The sequence below is a fragment of the Zonotrichia leucophrys genome, chromosome 10 (assembly GCF_028769735.1).
Source record: "Zonotrichia leucophrys gambelii isolate GWCS_2022_RI chromosome 10, RI_Zleu_2.0, whole genome shotgun sequence".
Classification (NCBI taxonomy): domain Eukaryota; kingdom Metazoa; phylum Chordata; class Aves; order Passeriformes; family Passerellidae; genus Zonotrichia; species Zonotrichia leucophrys.
In genome coordinates, this window is record NC_088180.1 from 18,072,967 (window position 1) to 18,100,780 (window position 27,814).

At 49.0% G+C, this 27,814-nt stretch overlaps 1 protein-coding gene across 1 annotated transcript; it reads right to left on the bottom strand.

The window, feature by feature from the left end:
- Positions 1–26,888, bottom strand: DPP8 (dipeptidyl peptidase 8). The gene is made up of 20 exons (XM_064721947.1): positions 26,846–26,888; positions 24,592–24,861; positions 22,968–23,080; positions 21,906–22,079; positions 20,890–21,058; positions 19,590–19,700; positions 19,121–19,249; positions 17,640–17,701; positions 16,493–16,593; positions 14,997–15,174; positions 13,655–13,814; positions 12,824–12,903; positions 12,279–12,431; positions 11,619–11,754; positions 10,716–10,861; positions 10,096–10,242; positions 9,543–9,695; positions 5,626–5,768; positions 4,844–4,955; positions 1–4,160 (listed from the first exon to the last, which is right to left on the bottom strand). Exons 2-20 carry the CDS (start codon positions 24,848–24,850, stop codon positions 4,038–4,040), a joined length of 2,649 nt encoding a protein of 882 aa, XP_064578017.1. The 5' UTR covers positions 24,851–24,861; positions 26,846–26,888; the 3' UTR covers positions 1–4,037.
- Positions 26,889–27,814: the final 926 nt, after the last annotated feature.

Sequence of the window (27,814 nt, forward strand, 5' to 3'; positions counted from 1 at the left end):
TCAATTTATTTAGCAGCATCTTTATTGCAACAAAGGTTTTGTAATAAAACGCAGCAAAACTAATGTCTCCACTTTACATGATTAAAAGCCATGGAGCTCGGGAGGGGAGGGAGGGAGCCCAATAAACCCACTGGAGTGAGACATGCAATTCTGTTAACACAAACAGCAGGCACTTCATGTTCTCAAATTAAACACCTGAACTTCTACTGTGCAGAACAGCCAAGGAAAATCCGCAGGAAGAGCTCTCTGCCCCTTGCACAGGGGCACGTGGAAAGTCTCTGTGGGGTTCTGGCACTCAAGGAAACAGGCAGCCCAAGGCAGGGCCCTCACCTGGCCAATGTTTCCCTTACTCAAACTCTGTTATTGCCTGGGCAGGGTTGGGTGTCACAGCAGCACCAGGACAGCCAGACACACAGACACACACAGCAGGAGCACAACCCACCTCTCCTGCCAGGGAATATGGGTTGGAACTTGGAGCGTGAGAATTCTCCATAATTTCCTACCCAGGTTCAGGCACAGGTTCTCCAGGGTTAAAGCATTACTACACTATCCCACTCAGAAAGTTTTTCCATAGCCTATTTCCAAATGCCACTAGTAAGTAGGGAATGCATTTTCCATTCTAATACAATGAAGTTAGTTATTTTCAAAGCTTTGCTTGGTGCTTTGAGCTCATTTTTCCATTGAATTTGTAAAAATTAAGCAGTTCTGGGTAGATACTAATTTTACTGTGTTCTGAATAAAAAGAGATCATTGAGAACAAAAGGAGGTGGGGGTGAAACCCAACAGCTTTGCACATCCCACACTGACAAGGCATCACTGGAAGCCGCACTAAAATGGGGTGAAAGAACGTGCTTTCACCAGGAACAAACACAACCAAACCCAAGCACCTCAAAAGACAGGAAACTGCCTGCACCAACACGCTACAGCTTCAGCACCTCAGCACTCAGATCCCCATATTTCACCTATGTTCTTAACCATATGAAAACATTCATCTCAAAGACACCTGTGACACTAAATATCCAGCATGCAAGGAAGGCTCAGTCCTGCTTCTGCTCAGAGCAGGGCAGACACAGAGCCTCTGGAAGGCAGAGGGGCCCCCACAGGGACGAAGCAACCTCTGCTTTGGGAGCCACAGCAAAGGCTCCTCCTCACAGCTTTTTGCTCCACAACCTCCCTTGCATTTGCTCCCCCAGGATCTCACCAGTTCTGCTTAAAACTCACGTTAACCAAGAGATTTTTTAACACGCAGGAAGTGATGAAGTACAATCCCAAATATCAAACAGACTGGAAACCTCAGTGACATTCCCATCTCCAGGACTGTAAGGTACAGCCTTGTCCTGCTCCTAGGCCAGGCCAACACTTCCCCATATGAGGTGCAGGAATACCACTCCCCCCAAAAATAAGGATGCAAAGACCCTCAGCACTAACACCTTCCTACCTCTGCAGTCTCGATACCACAGGGCCTTTCTCCACTGGGAATTTAGTTGGAATCAGACTTCATCTAAGGCATCTCTTTTGCAAGAACTACAAAACTCTGGTGATAAATCCTTCCAGCACTTCCACAGGATAAGAGAGCACGGGGTCTTAAAGTGCTTAACTACAGTAAAAAGAAAAGAAAATGGTAGGAAAGAAAGAATCCATAATTTATGTTGCAAAACAGAGCAGTTACAGTATATTGTACTTTAATAGCTTTTTGATGTATATATTTAAACAGTGGAAGGATGCATTATTAAAAATTCTATGTCAGCACTTATAATCACATCCTGCCTCAAATCCAAATCCAGCCCAGTTTACTCACGCAATGTTTAGTTCTTCAGTCCCCCCCAAAAAAGCACTGTTTGATGAAGGCCATTTTTGTTCTGTTTTTTAAACAAAAGGATCAGTTTCATCTTAAAAATCATATACATTTATATTCAAGGGTAATCACCTCTAGAAAAAGAACAAAAACACCCCAAAAAAGCAAGTTAATTTAATATTGAACAAAATATAAACAACCTTGGAAAAGGTGAATACTATCCATGGGAAATTTTATACATATATGTATATATGAACAGATATAGATATATGTATATATAATACAGCATAAACACGTTGGGAACACAATGGAATTCCAGAGGAACAGCTTATTTTTGTCTTTACCCACTGTTGTGTTGCACCTGTGCTCCTCTCGGTGCTGACTGTAACACTCCTCAGGGACGCTGCCCTTGCTTCAGCCACACTGAACTGCTAAGAGAAGACATCAAGAGAAGACATTCCTGGAGCTGGGCTCCTTCTCTGCCTCCTTTCCCAAAACCAACCCGTTATTGACCTGCTAATGGTGGTTTAAATCTGAAAACCAGCAAGCAGCCCGAACCAAGGCTCCCCACTGCAAAGGAAGCTCCCTGCAGCCTGTTGCCTTTGTGCATCCCAAAAACCAGATCCTGTTCTCACACACTGCTTTTACAGCCCTGCAACTGCCCCAGCTCCCCTGCTTTAACTGAAAACGATGCAGTTTGATCCGATACAGCCAGACTCTGCTACATCCCAGAGTTCTGGGATCAAGTACAAAATCCAGGAAAGTACAAGGTTACAACTTGTGGAATTCTAAGAGCGTAAAGACTGATTCCAGATTTTCAGCAGATGAAAAGAAAATCATGCTCTGCTTCTCTCTAGGACCAAAACAGAAAGAAAAGGAAGTTCTTGGGTTTCTAAGAAAACCATTAAAACTTATCAGAGTCTCAAAGGCAAGTCCCAAAGGGAGAATTTTCTGGATTAAAGAAAACAATTTTCTATGGATTTCTAGCCTAAATTACCTGTTGCCAGTTAAAAGTGCCTTCACACGCTCATGCTTTTCAGCCAAGCCTGCTGCTTAGTTAAAACCTCAGTAGCAAAAACACAACTGGGACTGCAATTCCTTGAGGGTTACCTGAAGCTGTACAGAAAGGGGTTCTCAAAGACAGCATCATCATCATCATGCACAGTAGTGCTAGAAAGGACCCAGGAACAGGGGACTGGACAGGGCATGAGCCTGGGAAATAGCCCCTGGTACATGAGGAAAGTCAACAGAACAGCTCACATTGCCTCACATGTAAGGTCTCCCCACACATACTCTGCAGACCCTGGAATAAGAGTATTGAATTTCTACATTGCAACAGGATGCATACATATCATGCTGATGTGAGGGTGAGGAAGGAGTATTGCAAACCCAGCTCCAGAGTGAACATCAGGGAAACATCTCAACAGGATGCACTTTGAAGCTTGTTTGAAAGTTTACAGTTTCTGATTTTTAACTTGTTAGTTTGCACCTCAGAATAAAAGATTGTTATGCCCATATCACAGTAAAGTATCAATTCACTTCTCCACTGAAATCAAGTACAATCAGGATAGGTTCTCAAGCTGCTGGAAGAAAAGAGAATGATTTATCCTATGGGAGAAGGAATCAAAGAACCTGGCATCAACTGATCTGAATCCAAACTTTAAATATGTTAACAGGCAGCTTAAAAGTCTTTCTTCTTAAAAAACAATTAACATCTAGACAGGGGACGTGTCCAACTTGTGACCACCTTCTAAGGAGTGAGACACATCCCTTTTCACAAAGCATAAAAGCTATATGATAGCATTTAAAATTAATAAAAGTTGTAACCATTCAGGTAAATTCTTGCTGTGTAGTGAGTAAATCATCCAGTATAATGTAATAAGATACCAAGGAACACACTGTAAAAATACATCAATTATGCCATAATTCTTCTAAAAAGTGAAGATCTGGTGCTGTAGAAGTACGTTATTTTCAGTTTCAGCTCGTCCCCCAAGAGAACACCCATGGTACTGTATTATACCACAGACATTGGATTTTATTTACAGCTTAAACTTAAAGTTTAATAACTAAAGTTATTAGATCAGCGTACTTTAATTTCCCGTATGGCACCAAACTGACTTTTAAAAAAGTGTCTGTGAGGGTGTGTACGTGTGGCAGGCACCAGAAAGCAACGCTCCATTCTACTCTCTCTAGCTTGCTGCAGCTCCCTGTGCGGGAGCAGCTGCGGAGCAGAGCTCTGAGGTCACATGGCCTTCATGGCAGCAATGCGAGAGCCCAGGTTCTCCTGCAGGTAATAGAGCAGGTGCAGCTCGTAGTGCTCGCCCGACTCAGGCACCCTGATGCTGTGTCTCTCCTGAGGGTAGATCTGAAATGGAAAATAAACTCGTCAATATCCACGCCAGTTGAAGGCGCCAATATCTACATCAGTCCCAGAGCCACATTGCACATGTCCATGGAATGTCCCTGCAATAACTCTGCACCTGAACTGACACACCTCATCCTCCACTGCCTGAACTCAGGAGAGCCCACTGGGATCCAGCTGTGCTGGAGGGGATCAGCCTGGCTGAGCAGAGGCAGCTCCTGGCCAGAGCACATTCCCACTTCTGCAGTGCGCTGTGGGATCCCTGGGCTCCACCTGCACTGGGTTTAATTAAATGCAGAATCACAGAATATTCTGAATTGGAAAGGACCCAAAAGGATCATCGAGTCCAACTCTTAGGTGAATGGCCCATACAGGGATTGAACCTGCGACCTTGGCGCTATTTGTGTCATGCTCTAACCAAACTAAAATATTTAACCCTTCATGAACACTGCCGCTCTGCCTTCCAGCTGCACATCTCCTCAGGAACAGCCTTAACTGCTTATTTGCCCATTTTTTCTTTTTGTTAATTCATAAAATATTAACATTAAAAAAAAATGCTTGGCTCAAATGCTACAATTTTATTCCTAGAATTCCAAGGTGTCCAGCACAGCCATGGTACAAGTTCCAATTCTGGACTCCTCCAAGGCACACACATTATTACCTTTACACCCTGGTTCTGGCCTTACCTGTAGGTCATAGGGTTTCCCAGCTCTCACCAAAAAGCTGAGCAAAATACTGGTGTGTGCAAAGTGAACGTTCTCATCTAAGAATCCGTGTAGCAGCAGCAAACGGTTTGGTCTGGGAAAGCAAGAGACAAACAGTTCTAGACAGCATCCCACTCATTTCACAGTCCACACACACCCCTACAAAAACACTCCCCAGAAAAGAGTATTGGCATTGAAAGCAGTAATTTCACAGTTGTAAACTGCTCTGGATAGACACATGGCTCAAACCTGTTCCTTCCTCCTCTGAAAGTTCTTCCTGCACATGCATATTACAGTCAGACATTTAATCTGAATATCTTATTTATCTCTCAGCAATGCTTCCTAGCTTGGACAATATGAGGCCTTAAACCTTGCTGATTTCAACTCTTTGGCAAGAAAGCCCATGGCCCCATCGTGCTCTGCTGAGACAGCCTCAGAACATAGAAAAACATCCCAATTAACTAATTTTTGCTTAGCTTAATGTAGCTCTAAAGTGCTAATCAAACTGAAGATATGTTTGTCATTTCTTTAGACATAAAATATAGTATAAAAAGGCTTACAGCAAATGGTCTGTAATTATGCAAACGTTCATTTGAGTATTAAGTTTATTAGTGTTGGGTTTTGTTTTTTTAATTTTTTTAAATATTATTTAATATGAACATTTGTGATTAGAGAAATACCAAGAACAGGGAGATAAAAATGTGTCTATGGGGCTTGAACTTTCCTGGTAGAAAAAAGAAGACAAGAGCCAGAAGCAAACTCACTCAGAAGGAAACTTCTCAGCCTGCATGGCCACGGATCCCAGGTAGTAGCCCTGCTCGTTGTGCTCCGGGTGGCCCATGTAGCGCTCCGTGTAGCCCGTGTCGTAGAAAATCCACAGCGTGACGGGGGCTCCAGCTATGGCCACCTGCCAGGGCCACAGAGAGGGGAATGGCAGCACTGCCCCCTGAGCTGGGCATGGCAGCACTGCCCCCTGAGCTGGGAATGTCAGCACTGCCCCCTGAGCTGGGAATGTCAGCACTGCCCCCTGAGCTGGGAATGGCAGCACTGCCCCTGAGCTGGGAATGGCAGCACTGCCCCCTGAGCTGGGAATGGCAGCACTGCCCCCTGAGCTGGGCATGGCAGCACTGCCCCCTGAGCTGGGCATGGCAGCACTGCCCCTGAGCTGAATACGGCAGCACTGCCCCCTGAGCCGGGAATGGCAGCACTGCCCCCTGAGCTGGGAATGGCAGCACTGCCCCCTGAGCTGGGAATGGCAGCACTGCCCCCTGAGCTGGGCACAGCAGCACTGCCCCCTGAGCTGGGCACGGCAGCACTGCCCCCTGAGCTGGGAATGGCAGCACTGCCCCCTGAGCTGGGCACGGCAGCACTGCCCCCTGAGCTGGGCATGGCAGCACTGCCCCCTGAGCTGGGAATGGCAGCACTGCCCCCTGAGCCGGGAATGGCAGCACTGCCCCCTGAGCTGGGCATGGCAGCACTGCCCCCTGACCCGGGAATGTCAGCACTGCCCCCTGAGCTGGGCATGGCAGCACTGCCCTCTGAGCTGGGAATGTCAGCACTGCCCTCTGACCCGGGAATGTCAGCACTGCCCCTGAGCTGGGCATGGCAGCACTGCCCCTGACCCAGGAATGGCAGCACTGCCCCCGAGCTGGGCACGGCAGCACTGCCCCTGAGCTGGGCACGGCAGCACTGCCCCCTGTACTGGGCACGGCAGCACTGCCCCCTGACCCAGGAATGGCAGCACTGCCCCCTGACCCAGGAATGGCAGCGCTGCCCCCTGACCCAGGAATGGCAGCACTGCCCCCTGAGCCGGGAATGTCAGCACTGCCCCCTGAGCTGGGCATGGCAGCGCTGCCCCCTGACCCGGGAATGGCAGCACTGCCCCCTGAGCTGGGAATGGCAGCACTGCCCCCTGAGCTGGGAATGGCAGCACTGCCCCCTGAGCCGGGAATGGCAGCACTGCCCCCTGAGCTGGGAATGGCAGCACTGCCCCCTGAGCTGGGCACGGCAGCACTGCCCCCTGAGCTGGGAATGGCAGCACTGCCCCCTGAGCTGGGCATGGCAGCACTGCCCCCTGAGCTGGGCATGGCAGCACTGCCCCCTGAGCTGGGAATGGCAGCACTGCCCCCTGAGCTGGGCATGGCAGCACTGCCCCCTGAGCTGGGAATGTCAGCACTGCCCCCTGAGCTGGGAATGGCAGCACTGCCCCCTGAGCTGGGAATGTCAGCACTGCCCCCTGAGCTGGGAATGGCAGCACTGCCCCCTGAGCTGGGAATGGCAGCACTGCCCCCTGAGCTGGGAATGGCAGCACTGCCCCCTGACCCAGGAATGGCAGCACTGCCCCTGAGCTGGGTACGGCAGCACTGCCCCCTGAGCCGGGAATGGCAGCACTGCCCCTGAGCTGGGCATGGCAGCGCTGCCCCCTGAGCTGGGAATGTCAGCACTGCCCCCTGAGCTGGGAATGGCAGCACTGCCCCTGAGCTGGGCATGGCAGCACTGCCCCCTGAGCTGGGCATGGCAGCACTGCCCCATGACCCAGGAATGGCAGCACTGCCCCTTGAGCTGGGAATGTCAGCACTGCCCCTGAGCTGGGCATGGCAGCACTGCCCCCTGAGCTGGGAATGGCAGCACTGCCCCCTGAGCTGGGAATGTCAGCACTGCCCCCTGACCCGGGAATGTCAGCACTGCCCCCTGAGCTGGGAATGTCAGCACTGCCCCCTGAGCTGGGCATGGCAGCACTGCCCCCTGAGCTGGGAATGGCAGCACTGCCCCCTGAGCTGGGAATGGCAGCACTGCCCCCTGAGCTGGGAATGGCAGCACTGCTCCCTGAGCTGGGAATGGCAGCACTGCCCCCTGACCCGGGAATGTCAGCACTGCCCCCTGAGCTGGGCATGGCAGCACTGCCCCCTGAGCTGGGAATGGCAGCACTGCCCCCTGACCCGGGAATGGCAGCACTGCCCCCTGAGCTGGGCACGGCAGCACTGCCCCTGACCCAGGAATGGCAGCACTGCCCCCTGAGCTGGGAATGTCAGCACTGCCCCTGAGCTGGGCATGGCAGCACTGCCCCATATCTGGGCATGGCAGCACTGCCCCCTGAGCTGGGCATGGCAGCACTGCCCCATATCTGGGCATGGCAGCACTGCCCCCTGAGCTGGGAATGGCAGCACTGCCCCTGACCCAGGAATGGCAGCACTGCCCCCTGAGCTGGGCATGGCAGCACTGCCCCCTGACCCAGGAATGGCAGCACTGCCCCCTGAGCTGGGAATGTCAGCACTGCCCCCTGACCCAGGAATGTCAGCACTGCCCCCTGAGCTGGGAATGGCAGCATTGCCCCCTGACCCGGGAATGGCAGCGCTGCCCCCTGAGCTGGGCATGGCAGCACTGCCCCCTGAGCTGGGCATGGCAGCACTGCCCCCGAGCTGGGCACGGCAGCACTGCCCCTGAGCTGGGCACGGCAGCACTGCCCCCCGAGCTGGGCACGGCAGCACTGCCCCCTGAGCTGGGCACGGCAGCACTGCCCCCCGAGCTGGGCACGGCAGCACTGCCCCTGAGCTGGGAATGGCAGCACTGCCCCCTGAGCTGGGCACGTCCTTCCCTTCCACGGCTCCATCCCACTGTAACTGTGGAAGGAGCAAAGCAATCCTGCTGTCCCTGCCCCAGCTCACACACAGCACAGCTCAGCTCCCATCCATGTGTGCTGGGAACCAGGAAGAGCCTACAGGTAAACTGGAAGCAACTCTAAGCATACCCCCTGCAAGGGATGCTGAGGGAAGTGCATTCTGTGAGGTTCTGTGGGTTTGGGTCCATTTGCATGTCTAACAGAAACATGCACACACTATCCTAGGATTCCACAAACAACCCTGCATGGCTACCACCAGCTTGCAGAGAGGCTTATGGAAAAAAATACCCAGAAAAAAAAAAAAACACCACAAAACCAGCTAAAACGCTTTTGCAAAGCAGGTGTAAAGGTAAAAATACAACAATTGTTAAAGGATTGAGACAAGTAATTATTAAATGTCCCAGAAATATTAAGGTTGGACTTAAAGAAAGCAAGAGTAGCCACAAAGAACAAAACACATCTCAAGGGCAATAACCAGCTCTTCCTACACCTCTACCCAAAAGGCAGTCTGGCTGTTATAGTTGTCTAAAGTCAGGCAGGCACAAGAACCTCTCTCCAGTACCTCTCCCCTCCCCAGGCTGTCCTCCTGGCTGCTTCAGAACAACTGCTATGCAGCAGCATGGGCAATTTGATCTGGGAAGAGATCAGTCTGCAAAGGAACTACTCTCTCAGGGCCAAACAGAGGATGAGAAGGAGGTGTTGTTTTTCACCAGGATCATTTCCCTTACCTGGTTCACAGCACAAGGAGCTCAGCTGGCACAAAGTGGGCAGCAGTTGACTCTACCTAAGGTACCTTCAGCACAGATAAGCTGAGATAGGTAGAGGTACAGGAGCACAGCTAAGTCATTGCAAGCTCAGCATTCCAACAGTTGCTAGAAAAGCAACTTCCCTCTGAAGTCACCCAAACAGAGGAGTGCTGAATGAAACAGCCATTGCACCATGTCCTAGCTTGTCTAGAGCAAACTCCAAGGTTTTTGTGCTGTTACCACCCATGGAAGTCACACTATTAAAAGAAAAATTCTGTCTGCACCCCCAGAGTAAGTACTCAATGCATGAACATACCCTGAAGATATCTGACCTCTGTGTTAAAGCCATTAGGGAGAGGTAGCCTCCGTAGGACCAGCCGTGGATGCCCACACGCTCCAAGTCGATGAAGTCGTACTGTGATGCCAAATACTGCAGCCCTTCCACCTGGTCATCGATTTCTATCTGTCCCTGGCAGGGCAGAGACAAAGTTCTGCTAGTTACAGGCAAAAGTTACATTCTCAGGATTGCCCAAGGTAACCACATTCAGAGCTTTGGTACTCAGGAGTGATCCAGGCTCAGAATGCAACTGCCCTGCTTCATGTGAGCTGCAAATTGTATCTGTGAGGAGTCACAGCCTCATTATGAACCACCCTCTGTTAGGCTGCAGCTGGTTCACAACCTCAAACCATGACATTTTATCTTTCCCACATCCAGCATCTTTCCTCCCTCAACTCTCACCTATACACACTTCCTGTCCCCAGACCCCAGGAGTGTCACACAGGCAGTGCTGGGCTCCTTCAGCACCGGTAACACTGGCACTCAAACCCATCTCTGGCTGAGAACAGAGCCAGACTCAGAGCCCACTTACCATTTTGTACTTAAAGGCTCCTTCAAACTTCAGCCCTCGGTGGCAGGAGCCCCTGTTGTCAATGACAACGACGACATAGCCTAAAGAGGCCAAGGTGTTCAGTCGGAAGTACTTGATTCCTTTAAACCGGTTGTTCACCAGCTGTACCTGGAATACAAGAGCAGCACAGAATCCAGAGGTCACCTCTTAATCCAATTTCAGGTTTTATTTATATTTACCTTCCTTTAAGTGCTTTTAACAATTTTATAATGCAATGTTTTCAAGATCCCTACTCCCTACTGCAGGATTCCCTCTCCCTGCTACGCAATAAACTCCTCTCCCAGTAAAACAAGCCATTCTGTGTCACAGGTATGAGAGCTCAGCTGAGGTCCAGTGAGACAGAACTGGGAACAAGGACTACCTAAATCCCTTTTGTCCCAGTTCCAGCTCTGCTACTCCATACCTGTCCTCAGACAAGTGGCAGTGCCTGGATGCATGACCTGGGACCAATGAATCCTTACAGCACCTTTGGCCAAGCACCCACTCACCAAACAGGCAAAATGTCACCTGCTGCCCTCAGCGCAGAGCAGGGGAGCAGTGGAGTGATCCCTGCCAGCCCATCCCACTGCTCACCAACTCACCTGGGGGCCTCCATAGATGAAGAGCACTGTGGGGTACTTCTTCCCAGGCTGCAGATTGTGGGGTTTGTACATCATTCCATACAGTATGAACCCCGTGGAGCTCTCAAAGGAGAACATTTCAGGGGGAATGTAATCGGGGAGAGGACCTGCCATGGGAGGGAACAGAGAGCCTGGTTGTAACAGGAATGGATGAGTAACACAGCTCTGCTGCACCACTGTCCTCTCACCAGTCTCACTGCAATCCCAGGGGAGCTCTCCCACACTTTTCAGTGGGTGTAGCTGGATCCAGGCAGAGACTGGCAATGCCCCAGCCCCAGGTGAGCTCTCTGAGCCCTATCACATTGCCATCCCTGCTCTCCTGTGAGTGACAGTAACTCTTCTCCCCTGACACAGCCATTACAGATGTCCCATCCCTTCCTAATCCCACTTAGGACTCCCTACATTAACACATGGAAAGCACAGGACATGGAGTATGCCTCAAGTAAGGAGAAATGAAAGGCAACAGAGACCCAGTGGAAGATTACAGCCCAAGAGCTGTCTCATGAAGACACGAGTAGGCAGCAGCACACACTATTTAAGAGGTGCCCCTCCCTCCCTAGGAACACACTCTTTAGCAGGCATATCACACAGAGCAAGTGAGTGCACTTAAATCCCTCCCTGAACTAAAACTGGCAGGAGAAAATTGGTAATTTCCACTCTAAATTCCTTCATGGTCTGTTTATATCCATTTGTTGCTGAGCTGAAAATGTCCCTCCTGTACTTCACAGAACTCCTCACACAAGCCTGAGTTTCAGAGACAAGGCTGGTCAGCCACAACAGCAAATCTCAAGCAAGCATACACTGGGATATCTTTCATCCTGTGATCCTGCTTGTCCTTTTCCTGTTCCTCACTCATGCCATTACCTGCTGAATCTAAAATGGTAGCCCAGAATTCCTTAGTCCTGTGAGCTGCATCATCTTCTGATCCTGTCAGCCGGTACAGTGACACACAGTGGGGGTTCTTCTGATTACTGTACTTGCTGATGAACATGTCACAGTCCTGGAGAGAAAAAGAACACACCTTGGACTCCTCAGTGCACAGCCACAAGCAAGTGATCATTTATTTTGCATTTAGATCTTTCAGAAGATGCTTAAGGGCTGAATTAAACCAGAAATCTGAGCACTGTTGCCTCTGAGACACTACAGTCCAAACCCAAAGATACACCTGAAAATCAAAGAGTGGCATGAGGAGCTTGTCACACACCTTCTTCTGGGCCATGGATGGATTCCTGGAACTCCAGCCAATGCTGCTCAGGCTCATCTCCTCTGGTGATTGCTCTCTAGTCCACTGCAGGCAGGGAGTCAGGCTCAAAGAGTTTCAAACAATTCATCCCAGCTCCTTTTGCCTGAAGTGAGCTGGAGAGCAATGGAACCGGGAGGTCAACTCTGGTTTCCAGGGTGGTTTTACACACTGACTGTACAACCTACAGGAGGGCACAACCCTAAAATTTGCTTTTATTATATAAAATAATATTTATTATATTGAATCTGCCCTGTCTGCTGAGCCCAGGCAGGCACAGGTACCTGGCTGACACAGCAGGCGTGCGAGTACCCGCGCTCCGTCAGGCGCTTCACCTCCCCGGGCTTCTCGTAGTTAACAACGTACAGGTGATGCTCCAGAGGGGAATCTTTTGTGCCTTGAAAGTACACCAGCTTTTTGGCTTCATCCACATAGATCTGCCAGGAACAAAACAAACAGCACATCCCTCAATCTCCAGTTCTACCACCCCAAAGTCTCCCCCAGTCCCTCCTGCCCCACTTCCATAAGGCTGAGTTAGATAGAGCCCAGCAATCTGCAAGGGATAAACCAAAATACTGTTCTCACTGTCTGCAACTCTGTCAGTTTGATTCAAATGCTCAAAGAATTCATCCAGCTCAGAGCTAGAAGAGCAGTGGTTTGGGGACCATTCCCTCCCTCCTTGTGCAAGTTCACAAGTTACACAGAACAGAAACACTGTGTATTTTGGCTAAAACCACACTGGATTAATAGATTTATGCTGATCCCTCCAAGGAACCATCTCCCTGCAGTGTGTGTGGCAGGATATCCATGAAGCAAGAGCAAGACTTACATTGGATCCATGTCTGCCAAGCACTTCCCATTCCCCACTGGTAATTGCTATCTCCTCTTTGATGAGGCACTTGAAGTCACCTGCAAATAGCCAATGTACAGAGATTTTTATTACTAAAAATATTTTGTTACTTGCATAGAAATATACTGAATAATAGGCAGGCAAAGGAAATATGAGTTGTTAAAAATGGAGATTTTGCAAGAACCCTGCTTTTATAAGATGATTTTATTTCCCTTAGAATGAGGGAGATTTAGCAAGGAAAAGAAGTCAGATGCATTTAGAGAAATCGAATCAGCCCAAGATATAATGCTATATGGGAAAAAGACCCACAACAGTTGCATGAAACTAGGACCTCTAGTAAAATTAAGTGTATTTTTTGTGCATACAGAGGTCAGTAGGTGCCTTCAACACATACTAAGTAAATTAAGTCTCACAGCATGAAACTGCGAATTTAAGAACACATGCTGTGGAAAAAACCACTCTGGGAGCTTTGCACACAGCAATTTCCTGCATCTGAGCAAGACCAAGTTCCAGCAGTGAAGAGGAAAAGCCAACTATATCTCACAGTATCACAGGGAGCTTGTTTCCCATCTGGTTTTTGGAAACTTTTCCTTCTAGTCCATAAGGAAGGATCAGGGTTAAAACTAAGGCATGCTGAAAACAGAATAACCCCTGTACAATTTCCAGAGGAATGACTGTGCACTGAAGTGCTTTCCTGGACAATAGCAGAAGTTTCCAATAAGACCCTAATTCCTGCCAGCTGGAAGGACATTTATTTCCTCACAGGTCAGCAACAAATGCCCAATTAAAGCCCAGAACAACTGCCCTTACTCGGAGCAGGGAGGCTCCCACAGGACCGTTTGTACTTGCTCTCCTTCAGAACCGACGTCACCTTGTACAGGTGCCGGAAGCCCGTCTTGCACTCGGAGGCAAAGATGAACTCTATCTCATCTTCGTGGCTTTGAGGGAACACATGGAAGATATCGTGGATCTGAGGAGACAGAGCAGTGGGTTATTGTTATCAGCAGGACTCTGCAGTCACACAAAATACGTTCCTCCTGCTGCTCAACACAGACCACACAGTCCAGGCTAAATGGATGCAGCACTGTTCCTTACTGGGAGAGCCAGTCACACGTGGGGCCAGGGGGGTCTGCAGCCAGTGCCACATCCCTGCAGCTCCAGCTTTCTGCCAGTCTAACTCTATATCCTAGCCACCAAACTAATTCAGTTTTTCTGCACCTGCCCTTCTAGCTTAGACGCAGAGGCGGGTCCAGCTCTGCAGACCTCTGTCCTGAGCTGCCTGCAAGTGAAGGATTATTCAAAGAATGATGAGCTGACATCATCTTCCCACTCATCAACATGCCAGCTCTTGCTGCAAGGGACAATCTCTGGAGGACTTGGGAGCATTTTTCTTCACAGTATGAGCTGCCAGTCAAGAACCACTTCAGACTGTAAAAATAATGGAGAAAAGGAAACTCACTGCACCATCCTGAAACCAAACACTAAGGAGAGAATGTGGTATCTAAGAGAGCAGTATAGTGACCATTCACTGGAAGGCTTTGTGCAAATGCTCTCTGAAAGATGCAACCATGTGCCAGTGATTGATGCTGCCAGGCACGCCTCCAACGGGATGTCACTGCAGAGACAGCATCTTTCTGTGCAGCAGTGTGAGGAGAGGCACAGTTTACAGCAGTGACCAGGCACACCCATGACTGCTCTCAGCACACCCCCCAGAACATCACACCCTTCATCTGTTTCACCAGACCAGATGTAGCTCAGGAGGGCTTCAGTGCCTGTTAGCTGACTCTCAGGACTGTTCATCCAGTGCCATCTTGATCCATGTTTGTTGCTTGGAGAATATTTCATCTGGTGGCACTGCTGGTGCTAACAATTGGCACCAAGAAGCTGGACAGTGCCACTGAAGGGGAAGGGGCTACCTGGGAGCACCCAGAGCCCTGGGCTCTGCTCCAGGCTCTGAGTACTGCATCAACTCAAGCACAGCAGGTCTGTTTTCACCTCCCAAATCTGTTCTCTGCATCCTGTTTTTTACAGCAGGAAGCACTGAATATGCACAGAACTTGCAAGATGGGATCAATCCCCTTGGCAGCACAGTAACATCAACAGTGCTCAAATGCTACAAACTGTCAGAGAAGGCTGAAATTCAAATTCTTACATTTATCCAGATGTCTGTTGTTTCTTCATAAATAATGAAAGGTGTAACAGAATCTGGTACAGCATCAATAAGTTTCTGTCTTTCCATTGCATCATCTTCTGTGGGGATGAATAATGCAGGAGGGATCAGGACTATCTGAAGCCGAGTTTGGGAGCGATCCAGCAGGATGGACCAGATGCTGTTGAGGACACAGATATTAGAGAAAATAACATGCAACCGTGAGTATGGCACAGGTCTGAAAATCCCAGCAGACACTCAGTAGCACTAGGTGTTTTGAGGGAGTCAAGAATATTCAATTGCAGATTAAGTCACGTGCAAAATTTCACCCACATAAACAAATCTCTTCCATAATACAAGAACCTATTTCACTTCATTTTAATATTGCATAAGCACTGCAAGTTCAAAAGTTTAACTCATGCTATTCTCCCCGATTTGAATTGTGCTTCAAGGGAGAAAGAGAAAAGAAAAATCAGAGGGAATAATGAAGCAGAAAAAATTTCAATTGAAATTTCAAGGTCCTTGTGAAAATACTATTGTTGGATCTACACCTGGCAGAGAATAACACCGGCACCTAAAGGGACCAGCAGCAGCCCCTGCCATATTCTGATGGCTTTATATGTAGCTCCAACAATAATTCTGCAAAAAGCAGGATAATATAGCAAATGTGTCCCTGGATTTCTTTCAGATTTGGATGGGAAAGAAATTAAAAAGGTGAAAGCCATCCTTAGATTCAAAACCTGGAGGAGTGCACTTCTCTAAAACCATGGAAACATCTGAGTTGGAAAAGACCCTTAAGATCATTGAGTCCAACCATTCCTCCAGCACTGCCAAGCCCACCACTAACCATGTCCCCAAGTGCCACATCTACACAGCTTTAAAGTCCCTCCAGGGATGGTGATTCCACCACTGCCCTGGGCAGCCTGTGCCAGGGCTGGACAACCCTTTCAGTGAAATATCCTTTTGGAGAAGCTTCTGGTGAGTTAGAAACACTGTACTACATCATCTATAGGGTTAAAATGACATGCAAATGTAAGTAGCACTTACAGCAGGTTTTCTGATCAGTAAGTCTGGTCAGCAAGGATGGTCCAGTGGTTAGGGCGCTAGCCTAGGGCCTGGGGGACCTGGGCTCATTTCTCTCCTCAGCCACAGACTTCCTGCGTGACCATGGCAAGGCACTTAACCTCTCTGGGCTTCAGTTCCCCATCTGTAAAATGGGGATAATAGCACTGCACTCTCTCTCACAGGGATGCTGAGAGGACACACACATCAAAGGCTGCGAGTGCCCAAACCCAAAGCAGTAGGGCCAGGGAGCAGAGAAAGACACAAGGAGGGCTCTGGTTTGGCTTTTGGAAAAATGGTCCCCTTTGCACAAACAAGTTGGTAGCAATGTGAAAGTGAAAGCAGGCTTAAGCTGGAAGAAGACAGAGACCACTACAATCTGCTTCTGACTGTATGACCCCAAACCCTCTGAGCAGAGACAGGATTAACATACGCACTATTTTCCTTCTGGCGTCCACCCAGCTCTAGCAATGTACTCTACTCCTTCAAAGAGGATCTCGAAGGGCTGAACTAGCTCTTTATCCACAACATCTGCAATCTGTTGACAAAGCAGCAATTCAGTGACACTGAGATGAACCCCCACAACCAGTTTTTCATGCACGACAAGAGCCTGGACACAGAAGACTTTCTCTGTGCAGCTCATGCAATTTAGATTGTTCAGCCTTTGCACCACAGGGGACTGAACCTGTCTGGAGCCAGACCCCAGCACAGCAGGAGAGCTGCACACTGCCAGGACAGCCAGGGCTGGGACCAGAGAAATCTGGATGCTGCTCACAAACCCATCATTCATCTCTCACAACTCATTTGAATTCTCAGATCCCCTCTGTAAAGGGGAGGTGATTTGTACCAAGCTCTTTTGTAGGACTGGCATGGATAGATGCTGAACATGCTGCATGACACCCAGTTATCAATGTGGTTCTAATCCATGAAATGCAGTGCTGCAGTCTGTCCCTGCTGGCCTTGGGAACAAGTCCCAGTGGTAGCCAAAGGGTCCTGAAGGCTTTCCCTGCCTGTACTGGCTGACACCAGCATCACTATCCCAGCAGGTGACTGCTGATGGCTGAAGTAGCTCAAGAGTTGGGAGAATTCCAATAATTTATGGCTGCTAATGTATCTGTTTGATAAGATTAATTTCCCATCTGTCCAAACATCTTGGACAGGTCTGTGCTGTGGAAATTTCTGCATCTGTTTAAAACATCCCAGGGCAAAAGCAAAGTTCATCTCTTCCCATATGTTCATGCTTTTGTAAGGTGACATACTGTATCTGCAATCCAATTTTCCCAATACCTGCAGCCAATCAAGAGACCAGTCACATAAGAAGGTCTAACCACCCAGACCTACAACACTGCTCTGCAGCTGAGCTCACACACCAGTGGTAGCGAAGAAAAGCACAGCCTTGAGAAATACTGCTGCACACTGAGTATCTGCACAGGAATGAGCCAAGGGCACTGCCCCCAGAGAAGCCAGGAAGCCATCACAACCAGGAAAGTTCCTCTGTACTGAACTGGAAAATGAATTTTACAAAAAAAGAGTAAAATCACAGCAATTAAATGTATTTGGCAAACAAACAGAACATAGACTTACTCTGCCCTCTGCATTGATTGTCACTTCAGAGATCTTGAAAGTGACCTTTGGATTTGCTGTACCTATAAAAACAGATGTTAACAGTCAGGCATCAATTGTTTGCTGTGTATTATTGTGGTGTTATTCATACAGGACTGGAAAAGGCAAACGGCAGAATGCTCTTTGATCAAATAGCCTGCATGTCTGAGAGACAGCACAGAACCAGGCAGGGAAAAAAGAAACTGCAAACTGGGGAGATCCAGAGGATGTAATCCTGCAGACAGATCAAGAGCCACACTACTGTCCCAGTGAGTCTTCTCTCCCACAGTCGGTGGATGCATTTCCAGGGTGGATGGAAATGCTCAGGAGTGACTGGGATAGCAGAGCAAGCTTTGGTTCACTGTTTGGCTGCTGTTCCAAGGTGGTACAGAAAAACAGTGCTAAAGAGCATCTGTGAAAACTAAACACCTAAAAACCTACTGCCATCACTAGTGCCATTATGACAATAAAGCTACATATTGTTTAAGGCATTTGGGTTTTTGTTACCTTGTTTTCTTTGCATTATATAGAGCCATGGCAAAATACTCTCAGAAATCTGAGCATTCACAAACACCAAAAAACCACAAGGTGTCACCTCTTGCTTCCCAGCCTCACACTCAGCCTTCCTCTATCCTTGATACAAGCAGTAAATCAGGAAAAGCTTTTCCAGTGAATTGGGGAATTGACAAGATATGGCTGAATTCTGCAGCTTGAGAACGTCAGCCAAACAGATGATATTTCTCCAAAATACGAAGATTTCAGGAGCGAGGAAAGAGAGCAAACCACTGTTAGCTGAGCAATGTGTCCTGCTGTGACAGCGGGACATCTCAAAAGGGTTGAATTGCTCAAACATGCCCCACACCTGACAGTGAATCAGCCCTCAGCAGGTCTGCTTAAATCCCACTTCCCTGCTTCCAGTGGCACTCCACTTCAAGCCTGCCCTCAGCCCTTCACTGCTGAAGCCTCTGGACCACCCACCTGTGTGCAAATGTGACCTCAGGTGGTTTTCCTGGCAGGCTGCACCAGGATAAGTTTGCTGTTCAAAGTCCAAGAGCAGTCCTGGAGATCAGAGTCCTCCAGAACTTGAACTGCCAGGGCATTGCCAGCAGCTAAACAGAAACCCTCCCAAAATCCCAAAAGGCTCTAATTCTGGAGCTGTTCCCTCAGAAACACAGGGCTGTAATGACAATCAACTCCTCAACAACTCAGGTCGTCCAGGATCCCAGAGAGTGGCTCAAACAGTGACAATGAGAGAGGGCTCCTGCCAACTCCTGACACCCAGAGCCCTCAGTACCAGCACAGCCACCAGTGACTCACCCAGCCTCCAGAGCAGCTTCCCCAAACACATTTGCACCACTCAGACACCAATTCAAAGACTACTCAACACTTCTCTGCTCTAGGCTTGTAGAGTCACTGCTGTCAGGCACATGGAATAGAACAGGGGTGTAAGTTCAGGGTCTCACCAGTTTTGGGGTACCGGAAGGAATCTGTTCTTCTTGTCTCCAGCATGGGTGATGTGACATGGATAATCTCTACCTCTGACTCATCGTTTTCTTCATAAAGAATTTGAAGAACTTTACCCCCATCCAGTGCTGTAAATGAATTAACATTACAGAATTACAGAACAGAATTATCGGTTATTGCAGGCATCAATACTCTCTCAGGAGCCTGAGCTGATTGGAAGGATGAAGAAAAACCCAATAAAGCCTGTGACTCATGTTTCATTAAGCAAAACACTGAGACTCCTACAACTCCCACCAGTGTTGTGAAAAGGGAGCCTCTCCCCCCAGTGCTCACAAAGCCCCTGTAACCTGCCCACTGATATAGACAGCTCCAAAGGAGACAATTTCTGAATTGCATAAGGTAAGTAAGAGCAAGAGAGAGCTCTGCACTGGGCAGGGCCTGTCAGACACCCTGGACCCCCACACTTACTGGGCTGTGCCTTTGGGCACCACCAGTAGCCAGTGTATCTGTCAAACTCCTCCTGCAGCACAAAAGTAGCCACGCCAGCAGATTTTGGATCCTCCTCAACATTGGCCAGTTCTAAAAAAAGACACAAAGAATTAGTTCATGATGTGCTGCAGAACCAAACCAGTTCTGCATTATCCCAAACACAGCCCAAGTTCACCCCCAGGGAACAAGTACACGATAATAAATCTGACTTCTCAGCAGATTTGTTTTTCTGCTCCCAGCCTTCTCTGTTCATGTACTTAGGGAGGATTTAATCCTCTCTGACATGGCAGCTTCTTTTAGGAAAGGAAAGCCATTTTCTCTTCTTACTTCTACCTAATCAGGCTCTCAATTAGGCAAGGAAAGAAAATGTTCTCTCTGCCCAAGTTCAGTGAATTGGAACTACAACTTAAGAAAATCAAAACCTCAAACCTTTCTGAAGGACTGAAACTGAAGACACAAACATTCAGAAAAGTGAAAGCATCAGTATTTCATTCACTGTACGAACCAAAAGTAACAGACTTACATAACATCTCAACAGGATGACATATCCATAGGGCTTCAATATTTTTCCTGTTACCCTGGAGGTAACTTAGCAGCACTCCATAAATAATTATCATCTGAGAAGGAGTCATTGCTACAGTTTATTTTTACTGTACTTACATAATATTTTAACATTAAGCATTTAAATGGTCTAAAGCATTATTATGAAGTGTCAGAAATTTCAATTTACTAAAATTTAAATTATATACTTTAAATACAAAATTAAATTGATTTCAAAAGTGTTTTATCCACAATTTCCCATTTTTTTTCTTCCAGGATAAATGCCTAAAACACAGTTGAAGAGGGTAAGAAGTGAGAACCTAAGTTATTGAGTATGAGGGGCAAGCAGAAGCCCCAGTGCTATTCAGAAACTGCCTAAATTGTTTCTAAAAGTCTCTGCAGCCTGATTTCACTGACAGAAACTTTCCTCCAGCTCTATTCCACCCACAGCTCCTCCACACAAAAAAGGCTGTTCCAGTGAAAAGCAATGTGCTGTGTTTCAGGAGAAGAGCCCTTCCATATGCATCCAACAAACAACTCCTTCTGCCAGATTGCACAGTGCAGGGAAAAGAATCATCCCACAGTATCTGCACTACAGGAAGTCTATAAATGTGATAAACAAGGTGGAAAACAGTGGCCATTGCCCCCATTTCAGAAGAACCTTTAGTGCCATTGCTCAATGCAGTCTAGCAAGAACAAGTGCAGAGGAGGTAGAGGAATTTAATTGAGGATGCATTACCATTGTGCACAAACGTCAGCCTCCTTTCTTCCCTGGATTCGATATTAGATATCCAGATGTCATTGCAATGGATAAATGCAATCCAATTTGGATCAGCTGGACAAAGCTTGGGATCCATCCGGATATTTGGACAACTGGTCTCTACCAGAATGGGTCTTAAAGGCTGTTGCTATTTGGAATGAAAAAGAAAAAGAAACACAGTAAGATATGATAACACAGGAACACACCCACTGAGTAACCTGGATTTCAGAAGACCACAGCAGTGGGGACACTGAGTTCAAATACATGTTTAGAGAGAAATCTATCCACTTTACACACAGAAAAATACTGTGCAGATATTTTATAGGGAAAATTGTGCCTCTGCCATGGTCCCACCAGGCCTCTTTCCCCAGAGCTGAGGATCAGCCCCAAAACAGAGGGGAGCTTGTGTAGAGAAGCCTGGCACTCTCTTAAAAACAGCACCCTAAGAGAGGACGGCAGAACATGCAACCTTGTCCTCTAAAAGCAACTCAAGATACAGTAAATTACCCCTGACAACAGGGTTAGACAAACATCAGGCTTTAATAATAATAATAATAATAATAATAATAATAGTTTCAGCTTTGAAGGCCAGCTTTAGCACAGTGAAGGCTGCTTGTTCTGCAAGTTGTACAGTCAAATGGTGTAAAAATGGTGTAATACATTCAGCACTGAGCACAGAACAGTGACCTGGAAACTGCAGCCCAGGGACAAAAGTTGTCTCTGATGCGACATCTGACTCCATGAAAGAGCACAGAGCCTTTTGTTGCTTTTTATGGACACTGCTAGTCATGAAAAATCAAACAATCTGGTGTCATGCCCTGCTGCCACAGTTTTACCACTTCTTATAGCCCTGCATTTGAGTATCTACCACCATGGACACACATCCCTGTGGATAACCCTGTTTCCAGGGTTATCAAGGTCACTTCCTGTGCCAGTGCAATAACTGCTGGTTGTCTGCTCTTTGCTCTCACTCCAAGCCAAAGGAGGAAACTCACGGTGAATCCATGGGGGCCTCCATCTTTGACATGATAAATCCCACTCCCTGCCTGGAACAGGAAGGTGCCGCTCTCTCTGTGGTAATCATAGGAGGCAATCCCAACGGTGCCGATCCGCTTCCTCTCCCGCAGCAACTCCTCTTCCCGGGAGTACATCCCATAGTCCAGGATGGCCTGAAAACAGGCAGAGAAGCCCAATCAACACCTCTGCTCTGCAAGCTTTACCCTGCTTCCAGGAGCAGATGGCTGAGCAGACATCCTCCTCCTCCAGAATCCTGCTGCCGGCTGGGAGCCCACTCCTGCTTTGCCTCTGCCATCAGCACTCGTAGCTGTAGGCCACGATCAGATCCCACACAAATATAAACTGACAGCCACTCCTACCATAGCAAGGCCAGCATTATTCCCAGTACTGCTTGGTATAAGAAAGCTCAGAGTGAGGGTCTGTTATTTCTAGAATGAGCAGGAGAGGCTCTGCTCACTTTCACAGACATGCAGAGACTGGTCTGGTGGGAGGAGAGCACAGCCGGAGTTTCACGTCTGGCTGACAGCCCCGGGAAATAACATGGGGAAAAATCCACCTCATTCCATGTGGGGCTGTCCCACCTCCTCCAGCCTGCCATGGTGCATGGGATGGGATGGTGCAGGCTTGCTATGTGCAGCAGGGAAAAGGGAATCCACATCCCAGTGAGTGGGAAAGGGATCCTCTGCTCCAGCATGAGTCACGGAGCCACTGACTGATCCTCGGGGGAATCATCACTTCTCCTGCAAGACAGCAGGGAAGTGATTGGAGACTCCAGGCTCCTTCAGCAATCCCCAGGATCTCACAGCACAGAACTTGATGCAAATTAGCACCTGTCATCTCTGCCAGCAAAGGAATCATCCAGCACACAGAGAGGATGGAACTCTAAACACTGAGGAGAAAACTGTGCTTCATTTTGGGATGGCTGCAGGGTTGGCATGCACAAGGAAAATCTTTACATTTTTAAGACAATAAACTTCAAATTTTCACTATGAAAACCCCAAATCCCACATGCTTGAAGCAAGAAAGAAATCAGGACCCACCGGAAAAAGATCCAGAAGAGGCTTCCAGGAAAGCAGCAAGACAGCAGCTTTGTTTATGGTTTTGGGAATTTCAGAGTAGAAGAGCGTGTTCTCCCTGTTCTCCCCAGACATTGCTGTTGTGAAAGTGAGATGAAAAAAAAGTATATTAGCTTTCTGTTAACAACCCAAACACTCTCAAAGGATGCCCAGGAACAGTTTCCCAGGCCCTTCCTACCAGCAGAAGTACTGATGGTCTCTGCACTGCAGCCTCACTCTGGGAATTCCCTGCTTCACAGAAGTGGAAGTCACAGAGCAGAGAAGGCAGAGAACAATGACACCCATGCTGCTCAAAGCACTCTGTGCTTCTCACTGCCCTTTTACCCCATAAGCTTTATAAATCAAGGAGGGCTTTTGTGCCAATCCCCCTGTCTGGGATACACAGCCTGTGACCTTTAGGGAGGTTTGAACATCCCTGTCCTGCTCCTCTCTCTCAGTGATATTCAGATTTCTGAAGGCTCCTGCCCAGGCACATGGGGATCAGCCCAGAGAGAGCCAGGAGTGTTCCAAGGGAAGGCCAATCCAGATCTATAGCTCAGGAAGTGGCACTTGGGAAAGCAGAGCTCATCCTAGGGGAATCAACTTCAACCCACCCATGATGTGCTTGAACTCAGCATCATCCAAGGATTATGACCCTCATCTTGTGAAAAAAAAAAGAGAAGCAATTTTTTGACTATGCCACTGCACAGCACATGCAAAGACTCTGTGAATCACAAACCTGAGCTTAATCAAGTAGCCTAAGTGGCAAGCACTGGGGCTAGAAAATGGCTTTGACTCTTAGTCTTCTGCTTCAGCCATTGCTTCTCTCTCTAATCCAGGTTTTCATGGATTTATGTTCAGCTACTGCAGGTCCTGACAAAAGCATTCCCCCACCACAAGGCCTGCTCCAAAACACCACTCAGAGGGTTGCTCACAGCATCACTTATGGTGCCAAATCACTTCTATCAAGTGAACATTAATTAGTGAAGCAATGCACAAGTGAGGCACTGAATCCAAGAACAAACTACATGAAGTTTTTTATTATTAAGACCAAAAATGTTGAGAAAAGTATTTACTCTTTAAGCTGCCCCTGACCTATGCTGCTATTTATTCCCCACAGGATTCCTGGAAAACCTGCTCCATCGGTAGCTGAGGCACAAAGGACTTCAAAATTACAGTTAAAATCTCTGCTTTGGAAGGAAACTTTGAAGGAGAACAAGGCTCCACCCAACAGCTGTAATAAGAGAAAGGAGATAAACCTTTCTGCAAAGGCTTCTTTATCTCTGAAAGGAGATAAAGCTCCTGCACAGCTTTTGGAGAGAGTATGACTTGGAGTGACAGAAAAGGGACTGAACAGACTCCCAGCCTGGGAACATGCCCCAGAGGACATTTCCCAGCTCTTTTCCAGGCCTAATGGGTCACCTCCAATCATGCCACTCCCACAGGAGATGAACTCACAAGTTTTAATGAGCTATTACAATCACAATCATGACTTTTGACCAGCAAGTGTGGCCTGGAATCCCTTTAGATTTATCTGCCAGGAACAGCCAGCTGTCAGGAACAGTCAATCCCAGAGAGCCCTGCAGTGACACTGCCACAGCCAGCTCACCCAGATAGTAGATCCTATCGGAATGCGGCCCTTCGGGGTCATTTTTCTTCACAAAGGTGAAGTCATGAGGGGCTTTTGCCATCATGTATCCATGATACTTCCGTGTGTCTGTGAGCAGTTTCCGAAGCTGGCTCCAGGAATGCCTCTCTACATAGAAAGGTTCCAGTTTTGGCTGCTCCTCCCTCGGGACCTGCTCCTCACGACCCGCAGTCTCAAAGATTTCCAGGCCCGGCTGTTCAGTTTCCATGGCTGCTGCCATGTTGCATGTTTCTGGAAAAAACAGAGCAGCAGAGCTTCAGCTCCAGCAAACCCTCGCTGCACACTCCCAACACACCCCACAGCAAAAACCATCCTTTCACATGGGGAATAAAACTCACAGCACAAGGAGGAGAACTAGGAAATATTTTTCTGCTCTGGAAAACAGGCTGGCACCACCCAGCCTTTCAGAAGGGACTAAAGCCACAGATTTATTGTTGTGTTTCCCGTGCCCACACATACCAACCACTCATGTTAGGTCACGAAGTGGATAAATTCTTCCCCTTTAAGCTCCCACCTGCTTCTTTCCCTCCAAGACCTCCACAAATCACCTCACTGCACTGATACCAGAGGAGGGGATCATTAGGAGAGCAGCAAGAGCTGGGACACACAACTGCTCAGAAGAAATAACACTGGTGGCTGATCTGGAACCATCAGGCCACACAACACGCTTAGGCAGCTCGTCCTTATTCCCATTATTCTCCCATAACTTCTTGGGTTTGTTTGTATCTCCTTTCAGACTAAGTTCAGAAGGGTCTAGCAGTGATCACCACTATTACATTGTCCCAATTACAAATACCAGAGGAGGACACAGTGAAAAAAGCATTCCCCAAACAGATTTATCTGCAACACAAGCCTTATCTGCCCAACAGGCTGTTAATTCAGCACATATCTCTTCCTGCAGGGCTTTACAAAGTGTATCTGAGCTGAAATTGTCAGCCCAGACGTCTGGCAAGAGGAAACCAAGTCCTCCCACTGTAAATCCCAGAGCTGAGGGCAGCTCCAAAAGGATCTGAGCTATGAACTCCTGTCACATAGTTCATTCCTGGAGAGCCCAAGGTGCAGGGTTGTCAGTCCTCAAAGGCAGGGAGGGGGTGTCTATATATAGCCTGGAAAGACTGCACAAGTGTTGTGTACGCTGCTGGGGCAGAGCATGCTGGCCTGAGAAAACACTAACACAGCCTAAATAAAGCACTTCCCTCGAGCAAACAGGCACTGAGGACTGCTGGAGCTCAAGGCACAGGCCTGGGCAGCAGGCAGAGCTCTCTGCTGGACTGGCTCCTCCATGGCTCTCCAGAGCAGCTGAGACATCTCCCCAAAGGAGTGAAAAAGATGTGATCTGCACCTTGACACAAACCCATCTTAACACAAATAGCTTAGTTTCACCTTTGGCAACACAAACAAAACAAACACTGGTCTTTCTTCTGCTCACACTATTTACAGCACAAAAATCCAGAACAAAAGAGCCCTGTCCAAATGGAAGAAGGATCCAAGGCATGCACTGAGCAGTGCTGTGCTCGAGACAACGTCAGGAGCTGACAATGAACCTTCAAACCTGAATTGCAAATTTCGTTTCATCTGAAGAATTCCAACAAAGAAAAAACCTCCTTTCCCCACCTACCCCCAGATGCTGCTATTTCTTAACCCGACCTACTTCTCGCAGGAAAAGGGATAGAAACCGAAGAGCAGTAGACGTTAACGAGCCAATGGCAGTGGGAACGGCCACCCGGCACGGGAATGTCAGCCCGGGGGATGCTCCCGGGGGTTCCTCCATGGCCGGGGCAGGTCCCGGGGGGCGGCGGGCACACGGCGGGGGTCCCTCCACGGCAGGGGACAGATCCGGGGGGACCCTGCACAGCCCACAAAGGACCTCGGGGCGTCCCTCCACGGCCAGGGGCAGATCCCGGTGGGCCCTCCCCGGCCAGGAGCACATCCCGGGAGAACCTGCACGGCCAGGGGCAATCCTGGGGGAGCCTCCACGGCCGGGGGCAGATCCCGGGGCGCCCCCAAGGCGGAGGACAGATGCCGGCATGGAGGCGGGCAGAACCCGGGGATCCCTGCACGGCCGGGGCGGCGGTCAGGCCCGGCCGGAGGCGGAAGGGGGGCCACCCCGGGTCAAGCCGCCTCCTCTCGCCCACCTCAGGAGTCCCAAGGTCCCCAGGGGTCCTCCCCGGAGCGGAGCCCCCTACCCGGCCCCCGAGGTTCCCCCGGTACTCACGGAGCTCCGCGGCGGCGCTGCTGCCGAGCCGAGCCGCCCCGCCGGGCCGCTGCTGCCGCTTCCGCTTCCGCTTCCAGGAGGGACCGCGGGCACCGCGCCGCACCGGGCACCGCGCCGCCTGCCGGCCGGGAGGAACAGGGGCGGGGATGCGACATCCACCGGGGCGCGGGGACCGGGACATGGGACACGGGGACCTTTGCACAGGGACTGGGACACACGCACTACACCGTGCACGAGAGGCAGGTCATGCAACCCCCTAGTGCACAGGGACACCCTGCAGTTTCAAAAATCGTGGTTTTGTCCTGCCCAAAAAATGCTGCCACCTCCACACTGATATGCTTCCCACAGGGGAAAGAAATTCCCAGCTGTAATAAGGAGTGTTAAACCGGGTACATCCAGGCTCCAATGCAGTGAACCCCCAAAACACACTCAGGCTCCAGCAATGTGAGCCCTCCAAAACAACCCCAGGATCCAGAGCTGTGAGCCCCCACCCAATGGCTTTACCCCCAAATTTCCCTTTGCAAAGGACAGTCCCTTTTTTTTCAAAGGAAAATGTTTTTTGAATCCCCATAAACAAGAAAAAATAACTTTCTGCAGGTGCTCCCTCCTAAATTCACGTGCAGGTGGAAGCTTGGGGTAACACTGGGAGCTGAGGGCTGGTTTTCCCCACACGTTACCCCAAAGGGTCTGTGGGGTTTGTGTTCCCAAATAAAGCCCCTGGGACCATTGCTACAGCTCACCCCACCTTCTGTGGTAGCTTCACAGCACCAGGGGCTGGCAGAGGGTGGAATCCTCCGTGCAGGGCCAGGCTGGGCCAGGGACCTGCAGAGATTCATGCAGAAACCCTGAGGCGGGGAGAGGCCATGGCAGGATGGGGCTGAAGGAGAATGGATTTGCTCTTGGAATGAGGATGGCTGTGGGTGAGGGGCCCTTGTGTGAGCTGCTGAGGAGGGAGTGGTGGGCTTTTTG

Bases quoted from the DNA above. Each gene is read 5' to 3' on its own strand.
- DPP8 (XM_064721947.1), bottom strand. From the start codon at position 24,850: ATGGCAGCAGCCATGGAAACTGAACAGCCGGGCCTGGAAATCTTTGAG. The intron at 12,904-13,654 runs GTAAGGGCAGTT...GGCTATTTGCAG, and splicing joins TGGGAGCCTCCCTGCTCCGA to GTGACTTCAAGTGCCTCATC. The intron at 11,755-12,278 runs GTACCTGTGCCT...TTTTCTCTCCAG, and splicing joins ACGCCTGCTGTGTCAGCCAG to GACTGTGACATGTTCATCAG.